General features: G+C 38.4%; 1 protein-coding gene across 1 annotated transcript in view; it reads right to left on the bottom strand.

Annotated features, from left to right (window-relative positions):
* The window catches only part of SORCS3 (sortilin related VPS10 domain containing receptor 3), a 319,319-nt gene that overhangs the window by 97,546 nt on the left and 201,889 nt on the right, over positions 1-19,884 (bottom strand). The window contains 1 exon segment of the mRNA XM_072423933.1: positions 3,554-3,672. Coding sequence (XP_072280034.1) covers positions 3,554-3,672 — 119 coding nt within the window.

Raw genomic sequence — 19,884 nt, 5'->3', positions numbered from 1 at the left:
TTTCCCTGTCGGTGACATGGATCAGCCATTTGTAAACTTTCATTACTGCGGGAACCTGAACCCATTCACATGCCAATAAAAAAGCTAGATATCCCATTAGTGCCCATATATTAGGTACGGGATTAGAGGTTCGTATAAAAATTTATTAAGCCGCCGAAACTGAAAAAAATGCTCCAGATAAAATGAGATCAGGTAGCCATTGCTTATCGATCTAATATGGCAGCTGCAGTTTTATTTATTTATTTTGGTACCGAAACCTGGGAAAGAACCAGGGGCCAGCTGCGGTTTTGAAACACATTAGCTTGTTTAGTAATCCCTTGCCATTGTAAACATTGCTTTGTTAGGATTCACCTGTCTGCAACGTTTGTGAATGCAGCACTGAATAATTCTTTACGGGTTCTGGCAGAAATGTGAATCAGCACGACATTGTAACTTTTCGCACAGTAATGACCTTGACAACATTCACACGTATTTATGTTTCATATATTGTTGTGTTTAGTCCCGGTCTGCAGACAGCTGAATGTAAATAAAGCAATGTCTATGCCCGCTAACTAATGTTCAGTCTGTTTATATTTTGCTTTCCCCGGTTGCTAATAATGCTTTTTATAAAACCATTTGGACGTTTATCTCCATGATTTAAAGAACTGAAATTGAATGAATAAAAGGGGTCCGGCGGGTCCTGCAGCGGAGAAATGTGGCACAAACTACATGCAGCTTCTAATGTACATTGGAGGAAGCTCACAGTGTGCAGTGAAATCAGCAATTTCAGTTTAGGAGAGAAACCGGTACAACTGTGCAAGACTGGAGGACAGCCCAGAGGGCAGAATTAACGAAGTGAAGAGTAAAAGGCAAATTTAATGAAGGGAATGCCAGAGAAGAGATATATTAAAGGGGAGACTGGAGGGCAGATATAATGTAGGGGAGGCTGGAGGGCAAATATAATGTAGGGGAGGCTGGAGGGGAGGGCAGATATAATGTAGGGGAGGCTGGAGGGCAGATATAATGTAGGGGAGGCCGGAGGGCAGATATAATGTAGGGGAGGCTGGAGGGCAGATATAATGTAGGGAAAGCTGAGGGCAGATTTAATCAGGGGAAGGCTGGAGGACTAGTTTAAAACTCAAGTGACACAAAGTGAGCCTATATGTAATATTATCTATATGTGACTATATGGGGATCGCTCACTGACAGGAGGATTCCCACCGCTGTATTTATGAATGCAGCCGTAATAATGCTCCTATAGTGGTTTCCGATGGTTTCGTAAAATTTCTCAGAAATTTTGCGGACCCATGGGAACTTCGAGGCCATGTTCACGAGAATGCCAGAGGCATTTTCGCACATCCCTAACTGAATATTTTTATGGATCCATTTTCACAAATCACCTATATTTGCCATAAACCTTTTTTTAAGATTGCATTTTTGCATTGCAATTGCAAGGGAAAAGTAGTACTAGGAAGAAGTTGAAAGAATTAGATGGGTGGCCTTGAATTTTGGGGTGATAGGTGTGGTCAGCAAGAGAGGTGGGGTTACAGAAGGTTAGAAGTAGGGGTGAAAGAGAGAAAGGTCATTTTAAAAGCTAGAGGAACCTTCCTCACCAGTCCTATCTCTTGTTATCTGGGTTGTAGGGTAGAGGGAAGGAGAGATTTCATTGTCATGGCAGGTCCATGAAAGGGGTGATAATGTTAGATAGGGATTAGCGAGAATTAGTGATCCCGTGAAGATTTCCTCGAACTTCCGATGGTTCTGCGAAATTTTGTCAAACCAATTTTGCAAAACCATCGGAAGATCGAGTAAATTATAACAGGAGGATTCACAGTGGGTTCAAAGGATTCCCTGGGAATCCTCTTGTTTGCAATCCCCAGGGCACAAGGTTAATTAACTTCTAGTGGCACAGATCGCACACTGTTGTAAAAATCAAAGAGATTTTTTTTTACACACTAGAAGGATAATCCCGCAGTGATATAATTATTAGTATACTACTGAGGTAGTTGCAAATAGTTAGAGCTGAGAAAAGGGGAGATGAAAAAAAAAGTGTCTCTTTATGGCAAAATCTTGACTCTAAATTATCTTAAAATCATTTATTCAACTTATGCATAATTCAATGCAATTTATATATTTGTTGACTAAATTAATTCTCATCTGTATTTTTACTGATTGATGTAATTTTTAGGGTCTCAAAATCCCCTGAGGAAGCCCAGGAGGGGGCGAAATGCGTTGGGAGAGACATTGGAGTTAGACATGTGAGAGTATCTCAAAAAACAATGTTTGGTCAAATCTGATGGGATATGTCAACATTGGCCTTTTTTAAATTATTATGTGCTGTGTACATAATTGTATACTTTATAAAGTTGTATAAATGATTTTAAGATATTTAGAGCTATGATTTTCCCATAAAGCAACACTTTTTGTTTTATTTTTTTAATTTAATTTTATTCATTTAAAATTCGACCTGGATCAGTGAATTTACACCGGCCGTTCTCAGGTAAAATTTCAGTAAGCGAGAATAACCAAATTTGCGGCAAGATCGAGTTTTAAAAACTTGCTCGCTCATCTCTAATGTTAAATAAAGCAAGCAGGGGTTGGAACCCATCGGAGGAATGGAGTTTATGTGACACGTGGTTGTTGTGAACTGTGGATACGAGTCCAGTTGTCCCGAACAGTTTGGTAGCGGCTGGGGCCCTTTTAGGAAAATGTAAATATCCACAAGAATAAAAGTTTGGTAGGAAATTCATAGACCTCCAACTCGGTGCAAATGTAACTGGTTTTTATTTGTAATGTTGTTACTGGTTAATAATTTATGGTTACCTTAATAAAGGGCTGAGATGACCAGTTTATCCCAAATAGTGTCTTGTGTCCTATGGTAAAGGTAAATAAAGTACTCAGAAGGGAAGAAGGGGTAAGTGGCTGTACATTGTGGCTGTACAAGGGTAGTTTCATCTTCTCTATGCTGGTCATGTATTTACAGGCAAAAAAAAACAAAATAACAACATTACTTTTTCTTTATCATTTTGATTGGTGGTAAGTTTAAAAACATTGGCGTTCCCATAGATCTAAGGTGCAAACTTTAATTTTCCACTTCACAAGTTTATCAAAACACTAAACTGATTTAGATTGTACACTGCCTGAAAATGTATTTACAAATAAATAAAGGGATTTAAAACAAACAAACAAAAGCCAATAACATGTCAAATAAAAAAAAAAATAGTAGGGGTTTACTTTAAAACGCAAAAAAAGAAAGAAGAAGCAAAATGTAAAAAGTAATCAAATGGTTTTTTCGGCAGCAAACATTGATCACACTGATTATGTTACAGGGAAGAAGTAGTAGAAATAATGTCTATTTTTTTTTTACTTCTTTTTTATTTTTCTTTTCTATCTTTCTTTTTAATCTCTGCACTGTTATTTTCCTCAAGTTTTTTTACCCACTTCCTGTCTATATGCACATGCTCCAGTGTCAGCTGCAAATCATTAGACCAGCTTCTGGCTGCAGCATTCACGGCTGCCATTGGCTGACACCATGGAGGTGTGTGCTGTCCTTCTACTCTGATAGGTCTCTTACCTGAATGAAAACGTACTCGTCCTGAACCACCAATGAGTTGGTGTCAATATAACGAGAGAACGGTCCGCTCCTAGTGGTCTCGGCACATTCCTGTATTCTACAAGTGATGTAATGGGCATCTGAAAAACATATAATATAAAAAAATATAAAATATCATGTAAAATACCTAAATACAACAACATTCCGTAAATAGATGGACATACAATCCAATTCTACCAGCAGAGAGAGCAGCATAAATCAAACGCCCAAATTCTCATAAAGGAATTCTTTTCTCCCCCAGTGATCAGACTGCAATATTGTAACTTTTTGAGAGGTTGCAGAAGGTGATCTGTGTCCGGACCAGGAGTTACATGACTGTATTACATAGAAAAAGACATAAGTCCATCAAGTTCACCCACTATGGAAATAAACATATCCCAGATATAAAACCCTATAAGACATAGTTGGTCCAGAGGAAGACAAAAAAAAAAAAACCCCGGGTACAATTTGCTCCAACAGGGGAAATAAATTCTTCCTGATTCCATGAGGCAATCAGATGTTCCCTGGATCAGCAGTCTCTGTTATCTTTACATTAAAGCCTTAATCCCCAGTTATATTCTGTGCTTCTAGAAATCATCCAGCTTTTTCTTAAAGCAATCTATAGAACTTGCTGAAACTACTTCCTGAGGGAGCCGATTCCACATTGAAAGTCAATGATGTAGACAACATTGTGCAGCAGCATAAAAAGAAAAAACACTGCAAGGCCTATTTACATACAAGGGTTCAAAAGGCAGAAATAGCTTGTTTCTCCAAAGCAGATGTTTTTCTTTTTTATTTGCATTTACTGGTTACTATAACTATATCACTTATTATATTAAACACCAAGGCTGGTTCTGGTGATGTAAGTCCAGCTCACACTTTGTAACTTTAGATCCTATCCTATTTCTTTTTTGACAGCTGGGTACATTTTCCTGACCCTCAATATAAACATAGCCGTATGGACCAAAAGCTGCAGCTTAGCTTTCTCAGTTGCTCCATCACATGTACAAAATGTAAATATGGGAAACAGTTTTTTTCCTACTGTCATTGTATCCAACAATGATAGCATTAAACTAATGAACGCTGCCCCCTTCAGACTGCACTGACATTCTCAGTGCCATCAACAGGTTCAATGGTGATTGTGTCAGTACAAACTCCAGCCTACCGTTATCAATATGTCATTGCTGACACAGTTTGGGAACTGAATAGTCCCCCTTTATTAGAAGCAGCCACCGGACATTCACAGGTATAGTAGGCCAATGGACGATGTTAGAAGAGCTGCACTATACATAATTGACAGGTATAGTATTCATCCTTAAAAAATACCGAGTTTTGAATATCCCGACTGATCTGATCCGATTTTTTCCACGTCATTAATTTTGTGTTCTGAGCACCTCTGGTTCCATCATTACAAAATTCAAGTCCAAGGTCCTGGGCTACAATACTTTTATCACTAATAAAGACACAACTTAACAAATCACATCCTCCATTGTTTCAATAAAAACATAATTTATTCAATCATTAAAAAGAAATATATCCTTCACATTATATAGATAAACATGTAATACATATTCAGTCTCAGTTTTGTCGCGTTTTGCAGGATCTCCTTCTCCAAGAGTTAGAAAAAGAACTGCCATCCAATTTGAATTAGTATATTCCACCTAATAAAAACATGTTTTAGATTTATTTTGTTTTTGTTTTTTTAATAGGTGGAATATACTGTTTCAGTTTTGCCAGTCTTCTAACTCCTGAATAATCAAATGCTGCGAAATGCGTTGGAACTGATACTGAATATGTATTACATGTATATCTATATAATATATAGAGTATGTTTCTTTTAAAGGTTGAATAAATTATGTTTTTATTTAAACAATGGAGGATGTGATTTAAAAAGAGTAAAGTAAAGTACATTTATTGGTGATAAAGGTATTGTGCAGAAAGTTTGGAAGTGACACCCAACCTCGCACCTGTCGCTTGTAGATAATAATGGAATGTAAATGTCCATCAGCAAAGGAGCTAGGTGCAAAGGTTGGGTTTGGGATAGCCAGGAAGGAAGCCAGGTGCAATTCTTGGGTTTGGGAAAAGGCAGGAAAGCTGCTAGCTACACGTGTTGGATTTGGAATGCCAGCAATGGAGCCACATGCAACTGTTTGGTTTGACATAGCCAGCAAGAGAAACAGATGCAATTGTTGGGTTTGGGATGGCCAGCAAAGGAACCAGGTGCAACTGTTGGGTTTGGGATAGCCAGCAAGGGAGCCAAGTGCAAGTGGAAGGTCAGAATTAGCCGAAAGCAGACACTGGTGCAAATGGAGGGTCATTCGCCAGTTGGATCCCCTGCTAGCTAACCTGACCCTACTCTTGCCCATATTTATTTTTATTGCTAAAACCCAGAAATATGCAGACACTGCATGGGAGCTCGGTTAGTTTGTGGAACTCTTTGCACCATCTTGAAGAACTGTTGAGTATCATATCATACGCCTGGTTGAGAATGGCTGTCAAAGGGATGCAAGCTGAAACATAAACAGGAAACATTCCTCCCAACATGTAGGACCTCACTCGCTCAACTAGCTATTATTAAAATTCAAAACTATTATACGAAATCATCCTAATAACTGTTACCACCAGCAGCACTGACACTTTGTAATAAATAGTCTACCTTGCAGGTTCAGTTTGAAGTCAGGGACCCGCACAGCCCCGCACAACCTCCAATGAATGATGGATAATTACAAAGCAGTGTCTGATTAGGAACGAATGACTCAATTGTTGTAATCAGCCCTGGTGAGCTAGTAGCACAGCAGATAACTGCACTGCAAGAATAATTTGCTGATCCAAAAGGTTACGATGTCTGCTGTAACATTAATGGAGAGGCTTCTGTGTTTATGAGGCTATTGCAGCTCGTTAGATTGAGATACTGCAGTGCAGAGCAACTTTGTGCAGACACAGACCCACCACATGGTCTGTCTACTGCCACTGCAGTATGTCACTGCTGGCTGGGGGCCCCACTCATTACAGGGAATGCTTGATGAATATATCTCATGTGCATAGTATTGACTGAAGCTGACAGGTCTTGGTGCATCCCATAACTCCCGAGGTCATCTGATTGCCATCCCTGATAGTGCATTTATTAGCAAGGCATTAACTATTCTTCCCATGGACTCCTCCAGACTGAGCAAATAATGTAGCTTAAAGCTTAACTCCAAGGAAAAAGCTAGATACACATACATACACAATATACATATAATGTTTTACCTGCCAATTGATTTTTATGTCTAGCCGTCTGGTCCTGAAATTTAGCTTTTGATTTGGAATTGTATCCAACATATTATGTTACCACATCTCCATTATTCTCGACACATTTTTTAATTTTTCAGAACCATACAAGGTAAGTTTTTGTAACATTTATGGCACCTTCATACAAAACATTTACTTTTTATCTAAAACAAATTTTAATACAAATACATTTAAAAACATAAATTATTATATACAGCATTGGTTGATTACATAAACCTAATGACGCGTTTCACAATATTAACTTCATCAGGAAAACTCTTTTAGGAGATTCCATCACAGGTAGCACCCCATGTTATCTCTATCCAGAACAATATCTTGTTAAGTTTTAAAGCAGACAATGTTAACAGATATCTCATTCACAGGATGTACTTAAAAAGCAATGGTGATTTTGATTTGCATGTGAAGTACACACATTATCACACTTTTTTTTACTTTTTTACATAGTAGGTACTTTGGTCATCATAAAAATACTTAATTAGTCCCAGGAGGTACTTTAGCTTTTATAGATAGACACTTCATATTTCCTGGTCGTCCACAAAGTCGAAAGATGGCCTTAAAATGGGTATACATATGTAGTCACCCTTTCTTGTGTCCTCAGGGCATGAGGACTGGAAGGTAAATGCCGTCAGGAACATAAAACCCACCACCAAGCCAAGTCAATGATGGTCATTGGTTACAATGGCACTTGTGGTATAGTTGGATATGATGGACAGCAAACAGTCATTTCTTGAAGCAATGTGTTGGAAAAGGGGAAGAATGTGAATAATTCTAATAAGGGCTAAATTGTGTAACATAGATGACTAGGACAGACCTTCTCCAAAATGACAAATCATGTTGGGTGTTCTCAGGATGCAGTGGTTACCAAAAGTGGTCCAAGAAAAGAAAACCAATGCACCAGCATCAGAGTCATTGGGGACCAACGCTCACTGAAGCATGTGTGTGTATTTGTGGAGGAGGTGTTAGTTATCGTGGCAATCCCATAAAAAGATATACTAAACTATTAATTGTTGAAAAACGTAATGCTCGGCAAGTGGAAAGGCGTCTGAACGCACAGCTTGAAGTGTCCATGCTGACCTCTGTCCACCACTGAATCGTGAGCTTCAGAACTGGACCATGGAGTGATGGAAGAAGGTTGTCTGGGCTGATAAAACATGTTTTCTTATGAATAATCTGCAAATTAAATCTGGTGTGTGCATGCATTGTCTACCTAGAGCGAAAACCTCAGCAGAATAGATGATTGGAAGAATGTAGGTTGGTGGATGTGAATTATAGCATCTGCTGACTTAATTTGGATTTGCTGCAAAGCGTAAAAGCTTTGAACATAAAGCAAGATTTTTAAACCTTTTAGAATTTCTGAGGGATTCACATCATAGAATGCAATGGCCATCTTCTTTCTTGCCTTTGCAACAGCCTGCCTCACAGCCACCCTCATTACACCAGGATAGAAGAATGAAGGTTGGTGGAGGTAGTGTGACTTAAAGCAAAACTTTTTGTGAACTGAACCCAGGCAGATCTGCTTATTCCTAATCTTCAATCAGCAAAGCAAATCAGTGTTCCATTTGTTTGCAAGAAGTGATCCTCCCTTGGATAACTACATGGCCCAGCTGTTTGAAGTAGGATATACTATTGATTGGAGTGTACCATACACGGACGTTTTAGGAATATGAACTGCAATTTGTATAAAAAGTTACAAAAACTAGCAAATAAAATAAAACAGCTGACCATACTGTTTAAAAAATAATATACATGGTGTTAATGTCATTTTGGATTATGAAGAACTCCCAGGAGAGCCCCCCGGGATAGTAGGAGAAGAAAAGAAGTTTGCAATTCAGATGAAAAGTTTCTGTGTTCTCAGAACAGATTCGTGTTGATTGATCAGGGCTCTGGGAAGTGCTGACAGGTGTGGAGCTGTACTAAGCCAGAGAAACAACGAGGAGACTGGTCTGTAGCGCTCTGCCAGATTGTAATGAATTTCATGACATTTCATCTGATCTTTTTTTCAGGAGATGAACGGATTGCTTCCAATTGTGCCTGAGAGGGGAATGCTTAGGAGGCCCAAATAGCTAATAGAAAACAGTCCCAAGTTTTCAGAACTTTGTGGACATTTATCACCAACTGCAGAGCATTGCAGCCTGCTCATATTTGCCCATTTCTGACCCAAATGCCACCTGGGTATGGCCTCTAAGGGTCCAAACTGCAAAGACACCAAAGCAAAACAACACAGTGATGGAGTATTGCCATCGTCTTGTGTACTCCTGCTCCAAGGTGTAGCCATCAGAGTACTTTACAAAGTCAGGCCTTCTCTGGAGAATTCTAAAAACATCAAACAGTTGGTTCAATGCATAGGAGACCACTCACACAGAAGATATTCCTTCTTTTTGTGAATTTAGGTCTCTGTAGTGTCTTCCTCTTTGTGTCTGGAGAATAGTGACTACTTGTAGAGCTTACATCATGCTTTTTCAATAAATTAATTTTGTGCTTTTATCCCAGAGGTAGCTCTGTCAATTTTGCTTTTGAAGTAAACTTCAAATGACTGTGTTAGGGATCCTTCTATATACTTCTTATATATCCTTCTATAGTCTTCTATATACAACTCCTGAGGAAGCAGATTCTACTAGCTGTGAAATGAGTCCAGGTACAAATAACTTGGAACATAAATCATCAACACTTTTTGTAGATCTGAGTATGTCTTTTGCTATCTCTTTGTGAAAGTATTGCTTTATTATGTTTTTCATTTATAAAAGCTGTTTTTAGAAGATAATGTTGCTTGTTTGGTTTAACATCACCAACCAAAATATTGTTTAAGATGATGCCCTAAAAGTCTCTCATTTGTGCAATCATGCTGTAGTTTTGACACCTAGTCTTCACCAAAGCACCATGCAAGGGATCAGGGCAGCTAGCACACAGGAGACGTGGTCAGAGCACAGAAAATCAGGCAAAGTACACTGGGCAAAGTGGTGAGTTTAAAACATTGAGGATCCAGCAGGGTCTGCCAGTATTACAAAGACTTGAATAACCCTCTAATCCTAATTCCTGCTCATGCACTATGGCATATCTTGGTGCACATGTGCATGCATGGTATCCTCTGTGCACCGAAATGTCCAAGCATGCATGTACTTGCACATTCTTATGAGCACTGGAACCCACAGCTGATGGACCTGCAACAGACAAGTATCTATGGTGAAAAATGAAAACATTTTCTATCCTGCTGAGTTTTATTTAATCAGTTTGTGGCTAAAATAATTTTGTGTTGCACCAGAAGACTTGCATGATCCACGTCATAGAATGCTAAGGCTAAGCTCTTTCCTGGCCTCGTACATAAATCAAAAAAGCTTCACTTTGGCAGAATACAAAACAAAATGGCGTACTTTAGCATGACGTTCCATATCTCTGGGGTTCAACAGTCTTGCCACCCAACCAGCTGAACCAGAAGGGTACCTGGTACTTACAGATGGCAAGGGGTTGCAGTCCTAAAGTCCTGAACAACATGGAGCGTCCCGGGACTGATGCCATAAGAACTGAGCCACTCCCTGCTCTTGACTACCCAGATAAACCTCTCTGTCCATTCTGAAAACCTGGCCTGTTTGTGTTGGGATAGGAACATTAACCCAGAACATTCCATCTTATCCCAGAATCCGAGCCCTTAATCTTTATAAACTTTATCTGCCTCAAACACCATTCAACTCTCTCCGGAAAAGATGTCTACCACCCTCCAGTTTCCCCCAGGTATATAGTGATCCTATAACACATATAAGGTATTTGAAAAATAGAGAAAAAGAAAGCTTTTTTAAGGAAACACTTCAGTTCAAACGTGCTTTCATTCACTAAAGAATGGTTTTAAATATTCTGTGCTATACAAAAGTCATCTGTGCTCAGAGATAACATAAAAGACGTGTATTAGAATTCCAATAGTTCAATGTTTTCTGAGGTCTTATACACAGTATCTCTTTTGTCACAACGCATTTCGCCACTTGGCTTCTTCAGGGCATTTATTTGGAGACTTGTATTGGTTGTTGGTATTCAGGTAAATGGTAGGTGTGCAATATGGTGATAGGTTTAAAGAGGTATGTGCAATAGTTGAATAATGATCAGAAGGTAGATAATAAAGACAGGAGTGGGTTAAATTAAATCGTATTTTTAGGGTCAATAATGGACTGTTCTTCAATGATTGATAAATTATGGATCTAATTGGTAATTAGTTGTTCTGGCTCAATGCACATAAATCGTATAGATGAATAGAGCTTGGTATTCCAAGATTAGTATCAATCAGTTATAAGATTCTATTCATGAATATGAGAAACGTGCTGTTTGGTAACCAGAGAGGGCCATTGTCCTATTGGTATTCTAATACACGTCTAATATGGTATCTCCAAGCACAGATGACTTTTGTATATCACAGAATATGTAAAACCATTCTTTATTGAGTAAAAGCATATTTGAACCGAAGTGTTGCCTCAAAAAAGCCTTCTTTTTCTCTGTTCTTCAAATACCTAATGTGATGTTTCAGGCTTGGCAACCTTATAATTCATAACTTTTTGGGTACGCATCACCTTTTTTTTAACACACATATAAGGTTTTAAATTACTTTAGCCCTGAGGAAGCCATTGTAAGAATCCAGAAATGTGTTGAAGGTTTCACATATAGTTTCTCAGAACCTCTCAGAAGAAATATAAGGGCTATTAAACTTTAATGTTTGGATAGAGGGAAAAAGAAAGACTTCTGTATGATTTTACAAGCCAAGGAACTTAGTCACTATCTCGGGGTCCACCTTTCTTCAGAAGTAAAGGAACTTCTCCAACAGAGACAGAGGAAACCTCAATTCAAGCACTAACAAATAAAGTTTTAGAAAAGTTACACTTCAAATTGAAGGTAGTGGCTGGAAAATAAAGTAATCAATGGGATTTAAATGATTAAAGTCAATTTTTCAACATTACATCGATATGTTGGAGATTTTATGAGATTTTAGTGAATTGTTTTACTTCTATTTTAACACCAATGAACTGGAATCTGACTTTTCAGTACGAGTTATTGCCTGCTGCTTGTCCTCCTACCTCTTTGACTTGTTTAATGGAATAAATTGGTAATGGTTCTCCCTTAAAGCATGAAAGAGTTCAAATAAACAATTGCCACACCTAATTTTATTTATTTTAAAGGCTTTGCGGGAAGACTATTCAGTCACCTGACGTAGCCCGGAACTGGCGAAATTAAAGTGCCAGCCTGTTGTTTCAAGATCCTATGCATACAAAATTAAAAAAGGCTGCTTATCGGATTATGCTTAAATGTCAGGTGTTCATTTCAGTGCAGAGCAATCAACGGAACACAATTAGCCTTTGGATGGAGCTTGCAAGTCTAGATGTTAACGGAAAGCAATCTTTTTTTTTTTTTTTCAAACTGCTGATAAGTAGCTCGAGTTGCATGTTCCGGACCGCTGTTCAGCAAATTTTACACAATAAAATGTAATAAACGGATCACCTACTTAATCAGTTTAACCTCTTTAAATGACAGAAACAGTAACGATTAAAGGAGAACTGCCACTTTTTTCCATTTACATCATGTACTAACCATTTTATTATTTACAATCCCAAAGGGGACATTTTGGTTCCCACCCCAACCTAAAAAATAATTTTAATTGGTTTAGTAATCATGTGGCCCTCTGCGGCATCTCTTTTGGTGGTTGGTACAAGTGATATTTTACAGTTCTTCGCTGGTTTCTATCTTTTTTTTACTACCCTTTGAGTCATCATAACATTGAGGCTGAAGGACCCATTCTACCAATGATGAGAACCCAAGTAATGCACAACTTCAATAGCCAAAAAGCCTAAATGGTTGCATTGCATTTTTCAGGGTGGGTTTCCACAACTGTGGATAATGTCTGCATAATATATGTTGGCATGACCACATTTTACACTCATTGTTTGATCACTCAGAGAAGATTAAGTCAGCAATAGAGGAGAACATCTGGAGGACACGTGGATTCTTTGGACATACAATCCTTCATAAATACCAATACAAGTCTCCATTGTGATCAATGGAGGCCAACAACTGAAGGACGAGCAATGCCCCCTTGAAAATTCAAAGCCCAGCAATTACTTACCTAAATTGTTGATCATATTACCCTCTGCATGATCCTATTTAGAGGTTGGGACCAGTGATAGCTTACAGTTCTTCACTGGTCTCCATCTTTCTTTTTCTTACCATCCTTGGTGCCATCATACCATTGAGGCTAAAGGACACGACGAAGACCCAAGTAATGCACAACTTCAACAGCCAATAGGCAGAAATGGTTGCATGGCATTTTTAGGGGGGAATTTACACAACCTGTTGATCTGTGTCATAGAATGCAGTGACTACGCTCTTTCCTGGCTCCTTAATTGCCTGTAGTGTAGCCACAGACAACACAAACTATAAAGTTTGCATCCTCACATCTTTGCGTGATGTCAATGCTATGGTTCAAAAAATGAGTCCCTATTGTCACCAATGAAGGAGCACAATTGGCAGACACTTGGATTCATTGGGAATCCAAATCTCTATGAATTACAATACATGCCTCCACTGTCATCAATGGAAGAGCGCAGCTGGAGAACAAGAGTTCAAAGCCCAGTAATTACTTACCTGAATTGTTGATCATATGACCCCCTGCATCATATTTTTTGGTGGGTAGGCACAATGATATCTACAGTTTTTCACTGGCCTCCTTTGGGTTTTCATACCATCCTTGGTCACATCACAACGTTAAAGTTTGAAGGACCCGACGAGGACCAAGAAAATGCACAACAATCAATAAGCATAAGTGGTTGCATGGCATTTTAAAGGTGGGTTTCCATAAATGTGGACAATATCTGCATAATATATGCTGAAATGGCCACATATATACTCATTCTTTGATAACTCAAAGAATGAGTCACCAGTATAGGCGCACAACTGGAAGACATTGGGACTCTTTGGGAATCCAAATCTCTATAACTACCAATACAAGTCCCTATTGTCCTCAATGGAGGAGAACAACCGGAAGACAAGTGTCACCCCTAAAAATTAAAAGCCCTGTATCTACTTACCTGAATTTTTGATCTTATGACTCTCTGCATCATCTTAATTAGTGGTTGGGATTAGTGATAAATTACAGTTCTTCACTGGTCTCCACCTTTTTTTTTTACCACGGTTGGTGCCATCACAACATTGAGGCTAAAGAATCCTATGGAAACCCAAGCAATGCAGACCTTCAATATGAAACAGAAATGGTTGCATGCCATTTTTCACGGTGGGTTTCTACAACTAAAAACAATATCTGTATAATATATGTTGAAAGGGCCACATTTACATTTATCCTTTGACCATTCAAAGAGTCCCCATTGTCTCCAATAGAGGAGCACACCTGGAAGACACTTTAATTCTTTGGGAATCCAAACTTCTATGATTACCAATACAAGCTTCTATTGTCATCGATGGAGGAGCCTAACTGGATGACAAATGTCAGGATAGGATTGAAGGTGTTTGAACATGGACCTCTAAAGTAAAATCCAAAGAGTTTTTTTTTAAATGGTAAAGATTTAAAATATTAAAACAAAGATTTATTCTGCTAATATTTCTTTCATGATTCCTACCCCCTTATCACAATGCTAAAAAATTGGTTAAAAAAAAACAAGTTTATAACATATCCGATTTCAGATCCATTTACCGGTACTTCATCTCTGGATCTCCTCAATGAAGCCTGGAAGGCAGATATAATGAAGGGAGGACTGGAAGGCAGATATAATGAAGGGAGGACTGGAGGACAGATATAATAGAAGGGGAGCTGGAGAGCAGAAAAAAATGACTTTGAAAAATAACATGAAAGCCTATGTAGGATTTTAGTGAATGGGTTTTAGATCCCCTTTATTCTATAAAATTCCCAGTGAAGTTAACTGAAGCAGCTTTTGCCTTATTTTGCTTTTTAAAAGAAGCTATGGTAGTGCATGCAAAACCCTGGGATGGGCTCACTTTCCATACTCTGTCCTTAACCTAAAGAATCATATTTGCGTGAATCTTTCAGCTCTTCCTATCTGCTGCCCTTCATCATATATTGTATATATTTCACAAAAACCAGTCCGGACCTGAGCATTATATCATAGCTTGTTCCTCTATAGCAATACCCAAAGCCTTATCTCCCAAAAGTCAAATCTCATATTCATAAAGAAAGGCCTTTGATAAAAAGCAAACTTGAAGGACTGTAAAATAAACATCAAAGAAAACAGCAAATAAAAAAAAGTCTGTTGATCAATGAGCGCCATTAATATTAGATATTAAATCTCAGTGGGGACGCCTCATGTTCCTCCGTTAATTCTGGCTGAACTTTAAGTCCATGTGTTGAGTCTATTATGTGGCTGACACGACGAGCAGAGATCAAGGCTGATGTCAAGTCTGCGCAGGTATAAAAGATCAACCCCAGTCAAAGCTGATATTTTAGAACTGGTGATTGCTGGTAAGTTGAATCACAGGCTCATTGTGTTAACTCGTTGTGGGTTTGCACTGACTGAGGTCCAAAGATTTGTACATGAAATGTTTCTTATATCACATTTTTAATTGCATGGTGCATGCTAAATACATTCTTGGCTCTGCACCATACCTTAAATAATTGTAACTTAATGAATAATCTGCAACATTAGTCCATTTATAAAGAACGCCATATCAATATATGATGCTATATGTGGTGGTAAATATACTGGCAAGCTGATGTACATATTGCATAAGCAATCATCCCAATATCATTCATGTAATCAAATGTGAAAGTGATATGGAGGAGGTGATGAAACTTGGCTGGGAGGATGTTATCAAGAGGCATAAGAACTTGTTACAAATTCTTGGAAATAGAAAAGATAACATGGATTACAATTATAACGGGCCTGGTTTATTGTAACTCTCCAAGAATGGAGAAGGTGGACTATGATGGGAGAACATTGGGAGTGATCCACCAATTACTATTACTTGGAAAATGTTTTCAAACCTGGAACAGATTCATCTTTGCTGGATCACCCAGGTTCTCCCATGCTAGTCTATCTTCTCTAGTCTTGGACAACTTCAATAAATCAGGCCTAATTCATGAATGAATGTACTGTTTATGTTTGCAAACATTCACATGGCATCATTTCCCCTTATCATACATGCCTACTGGCTGTGCATGCATCGGTATTCACCCAATCATTCGCCATCTAATGATACTTGTACAGACAATAGAAGATGGCAGGTCATCCTCAGAATAAATCATCTTTTCGTGATGTTGGATGCTTTATTGGCAAATGATTATTTAATAATTTGATGTTAATCATTTTAACAACAATTACCTAACATATTTAGCTTTAGGTATGCAGCATAGGACAACAGGTAAGTTACCTTAAATACTGCAGTGACATCAGGGACTGAAAGCTCGTTGTGGGTAAGTATTCTCTTGATTCATGTTAGTTTTGTGCCATAAATTCCAAATTATCGACAAATAATGTGTTACGTAAATAGCAACCCTTAACTATGATTGCTGGGAAGAATGATGAACAAGCAGCTAATTACACAGATTAAATATTCTCCATTTAAATAAATGGTTTTGCTGGACAGGTGGGAGTTATCCTATTTAAACAGCTCACCTCTGATACACAGTATACCTTGCTCCCTGACCTCACTTATCTTCACTGCAATTAAAGCCAGGAACTCGCCATGTGTGTAAGCACTGCAAAGAATAATGCCAATCCTACATAGGAAAAGAAAAATATGAACATGTAAATTGGCTCGTAAACTCGATTGGTATACTCCTATTAAATGAATTATAAAATCTATCAATATTATTTGTGTGGACTTTGCTGGCAGATTCCACATATTTTCTCCATCAGAAGAACACACCGAGATTGCACCACTTAGTGTAATACATATTACAGCTTTACCATTGATAAAAATTTCCCCACACATAGATACCAAAGGAAGCCAAGTGTTGTACTGAGCCATGCATGGAGCCAAACTTCCATGGTCCCATGGCCTGCAGGATCCTGAGTCTAGCGATCCTAGTTCAGGGAGCCGAGTACCCAACAATGGAAGTAGCCATGTGGTGTCTCCAGGTTGGGGTGACAAGTTGGATGACAGCTGCACATTTTTTTTGGAATTCTCTTCTATTTATAGACACCAATACCTACTCATACATTGAACAATTTTCTTGTTTGCCACTTGTCCTCCTTTGGTCTGCAAACACTTGGTGGAGAATTTTTGGTAGCTTGTTGCCTAATTTGTGAAGAAGTGAGACCTAAGCCACCAAGTCTAGCACTGCACCCCATTAAATTACTTTTAATATTAAATTTAGTGTACCTGAACTGAGGATGTCCCTTTTTTAGTAGTAGGCATGTAATGTGTATGTTCTCCTCCATCGTAGGACTGTAAACATTCCAGTGCATTGTCCTTCATTAGTCCTATCAATCATATAATCTCACATCTTTTTTGTCAGTCCTCTCACAGAGGGCCTGATTCATTAAAGCTCTCCAAGGCTGGAGAAGATACAATTTCATCAGTAAGGCTGGGTGATCCAGCAAACCTGGAATCGATTTAATAAAAGTTGTTTGCTATGTGTTAGCAAATGTTGGCAATCCCGGACCAGAACCATTCCAGGTTTTCTCCCACAGGAAGTATATGTTTAATTTTGTATTTCTCCACATTTTTCTCTTTGCCAGGAAATTTCAGGATGACATTTTTGCTGTGGGAGTAATTGATAGCCTAAATATTTACACAGATAGAAGGGGTCAGGTTCAGATCTTCTGTGATATAGTCAGACAAGCAGGCTTTAGGTTCATTTTAAAACAAAAGGAAGATTATTACTCCTCTGCTCGCAGCTTCTCTGTTTAGCAGCTTGCAGCATACCCTGCGCCCTTTAGTCATCTGTATTCTGTTCCATCTTGGTATTTGCAGCACATTGGCCCTGATTTATTAAAGCTCTCCAAGGCTGGAGAGAATACACATTGATCAGTGAAGCTGGGTGATCTAGCAAACCTGGAATGGATCTGGTCCAGGATTCAAAACCTTTGTTAACAAATAGCAAATGATTTTATGAAATCCATTTCAGGTTTTACGTGTCACCGAGCTTCACTGAAGAAAGTGTATTCTCTCCAGCCTTGGAGAGCTTTAGTAAATCAGGGCCATTGTGTGCAGTTGGGGTTATGCTGTGTGCAACCAATGAACAGATAATTTTGGGCTCATAATCCTGTCCTACTATTGGCTGGTAGTCGAGTTTGAGCCTTATTAGTCCTAGGCACATATTGCTGAATCTTCAGCTTGACCCTGACCCCAGCTTGACTCTGATTTCGATCTTTGTTTCTCTGTTGCTCTGACCTTGGACTGAGACAATTATTGACGGAGGCCTACCCTGACATCACGCCGTCGTGACCACGAGTATTGCCTGCCTCTACCTCAGATAGTCTTCACCACAAGGATTGCCTTCCCAACCCTGGTACCCATTCACTGCCTGTCCCTGCAGACCCTGGAGGGCCGTGACCTGGTAATTTCCCAGCAGCAAAGCAGTCCAGAAATTTCCCAGCAGCAAAGCAGTCCAGTGGGCACTAAGGTTACCAGCCCATCATTTCTTGCAGCTTGCTTTGGTTAAGACCAGGAGACACTTAGACTCTGCACCTTGGGTATTCCCATGCCACCTTCCTGGGGGAAAAGCCCTACAAAGGCGCTACTATGAATGACAGTCCCATTCAAAGGTTTATCCCTCTTTTAAGGGATGAGTAATATATTTCCATGGAATCTGTTCTGCAGTAGAAAGTATTTATTCCGCCATGTGACAAATTCCATGAAAAGACATCCAGCACACATCTGCGTTCCTATCAGTTGTGTTCACACGTGCCATTGCAAAGGCTGCTACTATATACAGACAGCTTCATCAACCAATTAATACATAGCTATCCTTTCACAATATAATACACTATATTCATTCTATGAAGGAAGAAAGAAATGTGAATGTAATTGTTGCCAGTTTTATACAAAATGAATTCCAGACTTTGGGTATACAGTAATATGAATTCAGAACAATGTATTGCTATCTTATAGTAACAGAATCATTTATATTATGTGTTTTACAGAATGTAAACTTTACAAAACAGCACCATTAACTCTCAAAGAAATGTAATTTCAAATTTCTTTCGCTTTGCACAGTGTAGCAAACTTCAAGGAAAAGACAATAATTCCAATCTCTGCTTCCTTAATTGAAGATTATTTGCTTTAATGTGCAGTAATTGCTCTGGCCTTCAGACTGAGTTGAAAACTTAATTAATCCTCTGGGTAACACTTTTTGTTTAAGAGAAGAATAGAAATATCTGCTCTTTGCCAGATTTGTGTGAAGGCAATTGGAAGAGGTTCACTTGTAATTAATCAAATTCCTGTAAAATTAACACGCTGCCTAATCCTAAAAGAGGAGTTCCAGGTAATGTTGTTTACAGACATTAGGAACAACAGCAAACCGCCTATTTACGTAAGTACGTCATGCCATTAAAAGGAAAAATGGGAAATAGGATTATTTCTTAAGCAATGGCTATTAAGGGTGGAAATATGGCAAAGCCATAGCCTACGATGGCATTATTATTTATTGGTTTATTAATTAATGGAGCGTTCCGTGCTATAAGTATAGAAAGATGAAAGAACAACATGGATTGAAATACATTAATGTAAGAGTAAAGGGGAAGAGGAGAGGGGAATAAATAGAAAAGAAAGAATATGAAAAGGAATTAAATGAAAGAAAATGAAAAGAAGGAAAATGAAAAAGAAGGAGATAAGTGGAATAAAAAATGAAAATGAAATGAAGTAAAAGAAAATGAAAAAAAAAAATAGAGAAAAGGAAAAAAATGAAATCGACAAGAGAATAAAAAGATAAGAAAAGAAAAACTAAAAACACTACACTTTCATCAGGGAAGTTAGGTCATCCAGCAAACCTGGAATAGATCTATAAGGAATTGGAAAAAAAAGGAAAGACAATAAAAGAAATGGAAATAATGCTGATCAATGGGAAAGAAAGAAAAAAA

Source organism: Pyxicephalus adspersus, chromosome 10, assembly GCF_032062135.1.
Source record: "Pyxicephalus adspersus chromosome 10, UCB_Pads_2.0, whole genome shotgun sequence".
In the NCBI taxonomy this organism is placed as follows: Eukaryota; Metazoa; Chordata; class Amphibia; order Anura; family Pyxicephalidae; genus Pyxicephalus; species Pyxicephalus adspersus.
The sequence above is the reverse complement of the archived record's forward strand: the minus strand, read 5'-3'. Positions and strand labels throughout refer to the sequence as shown.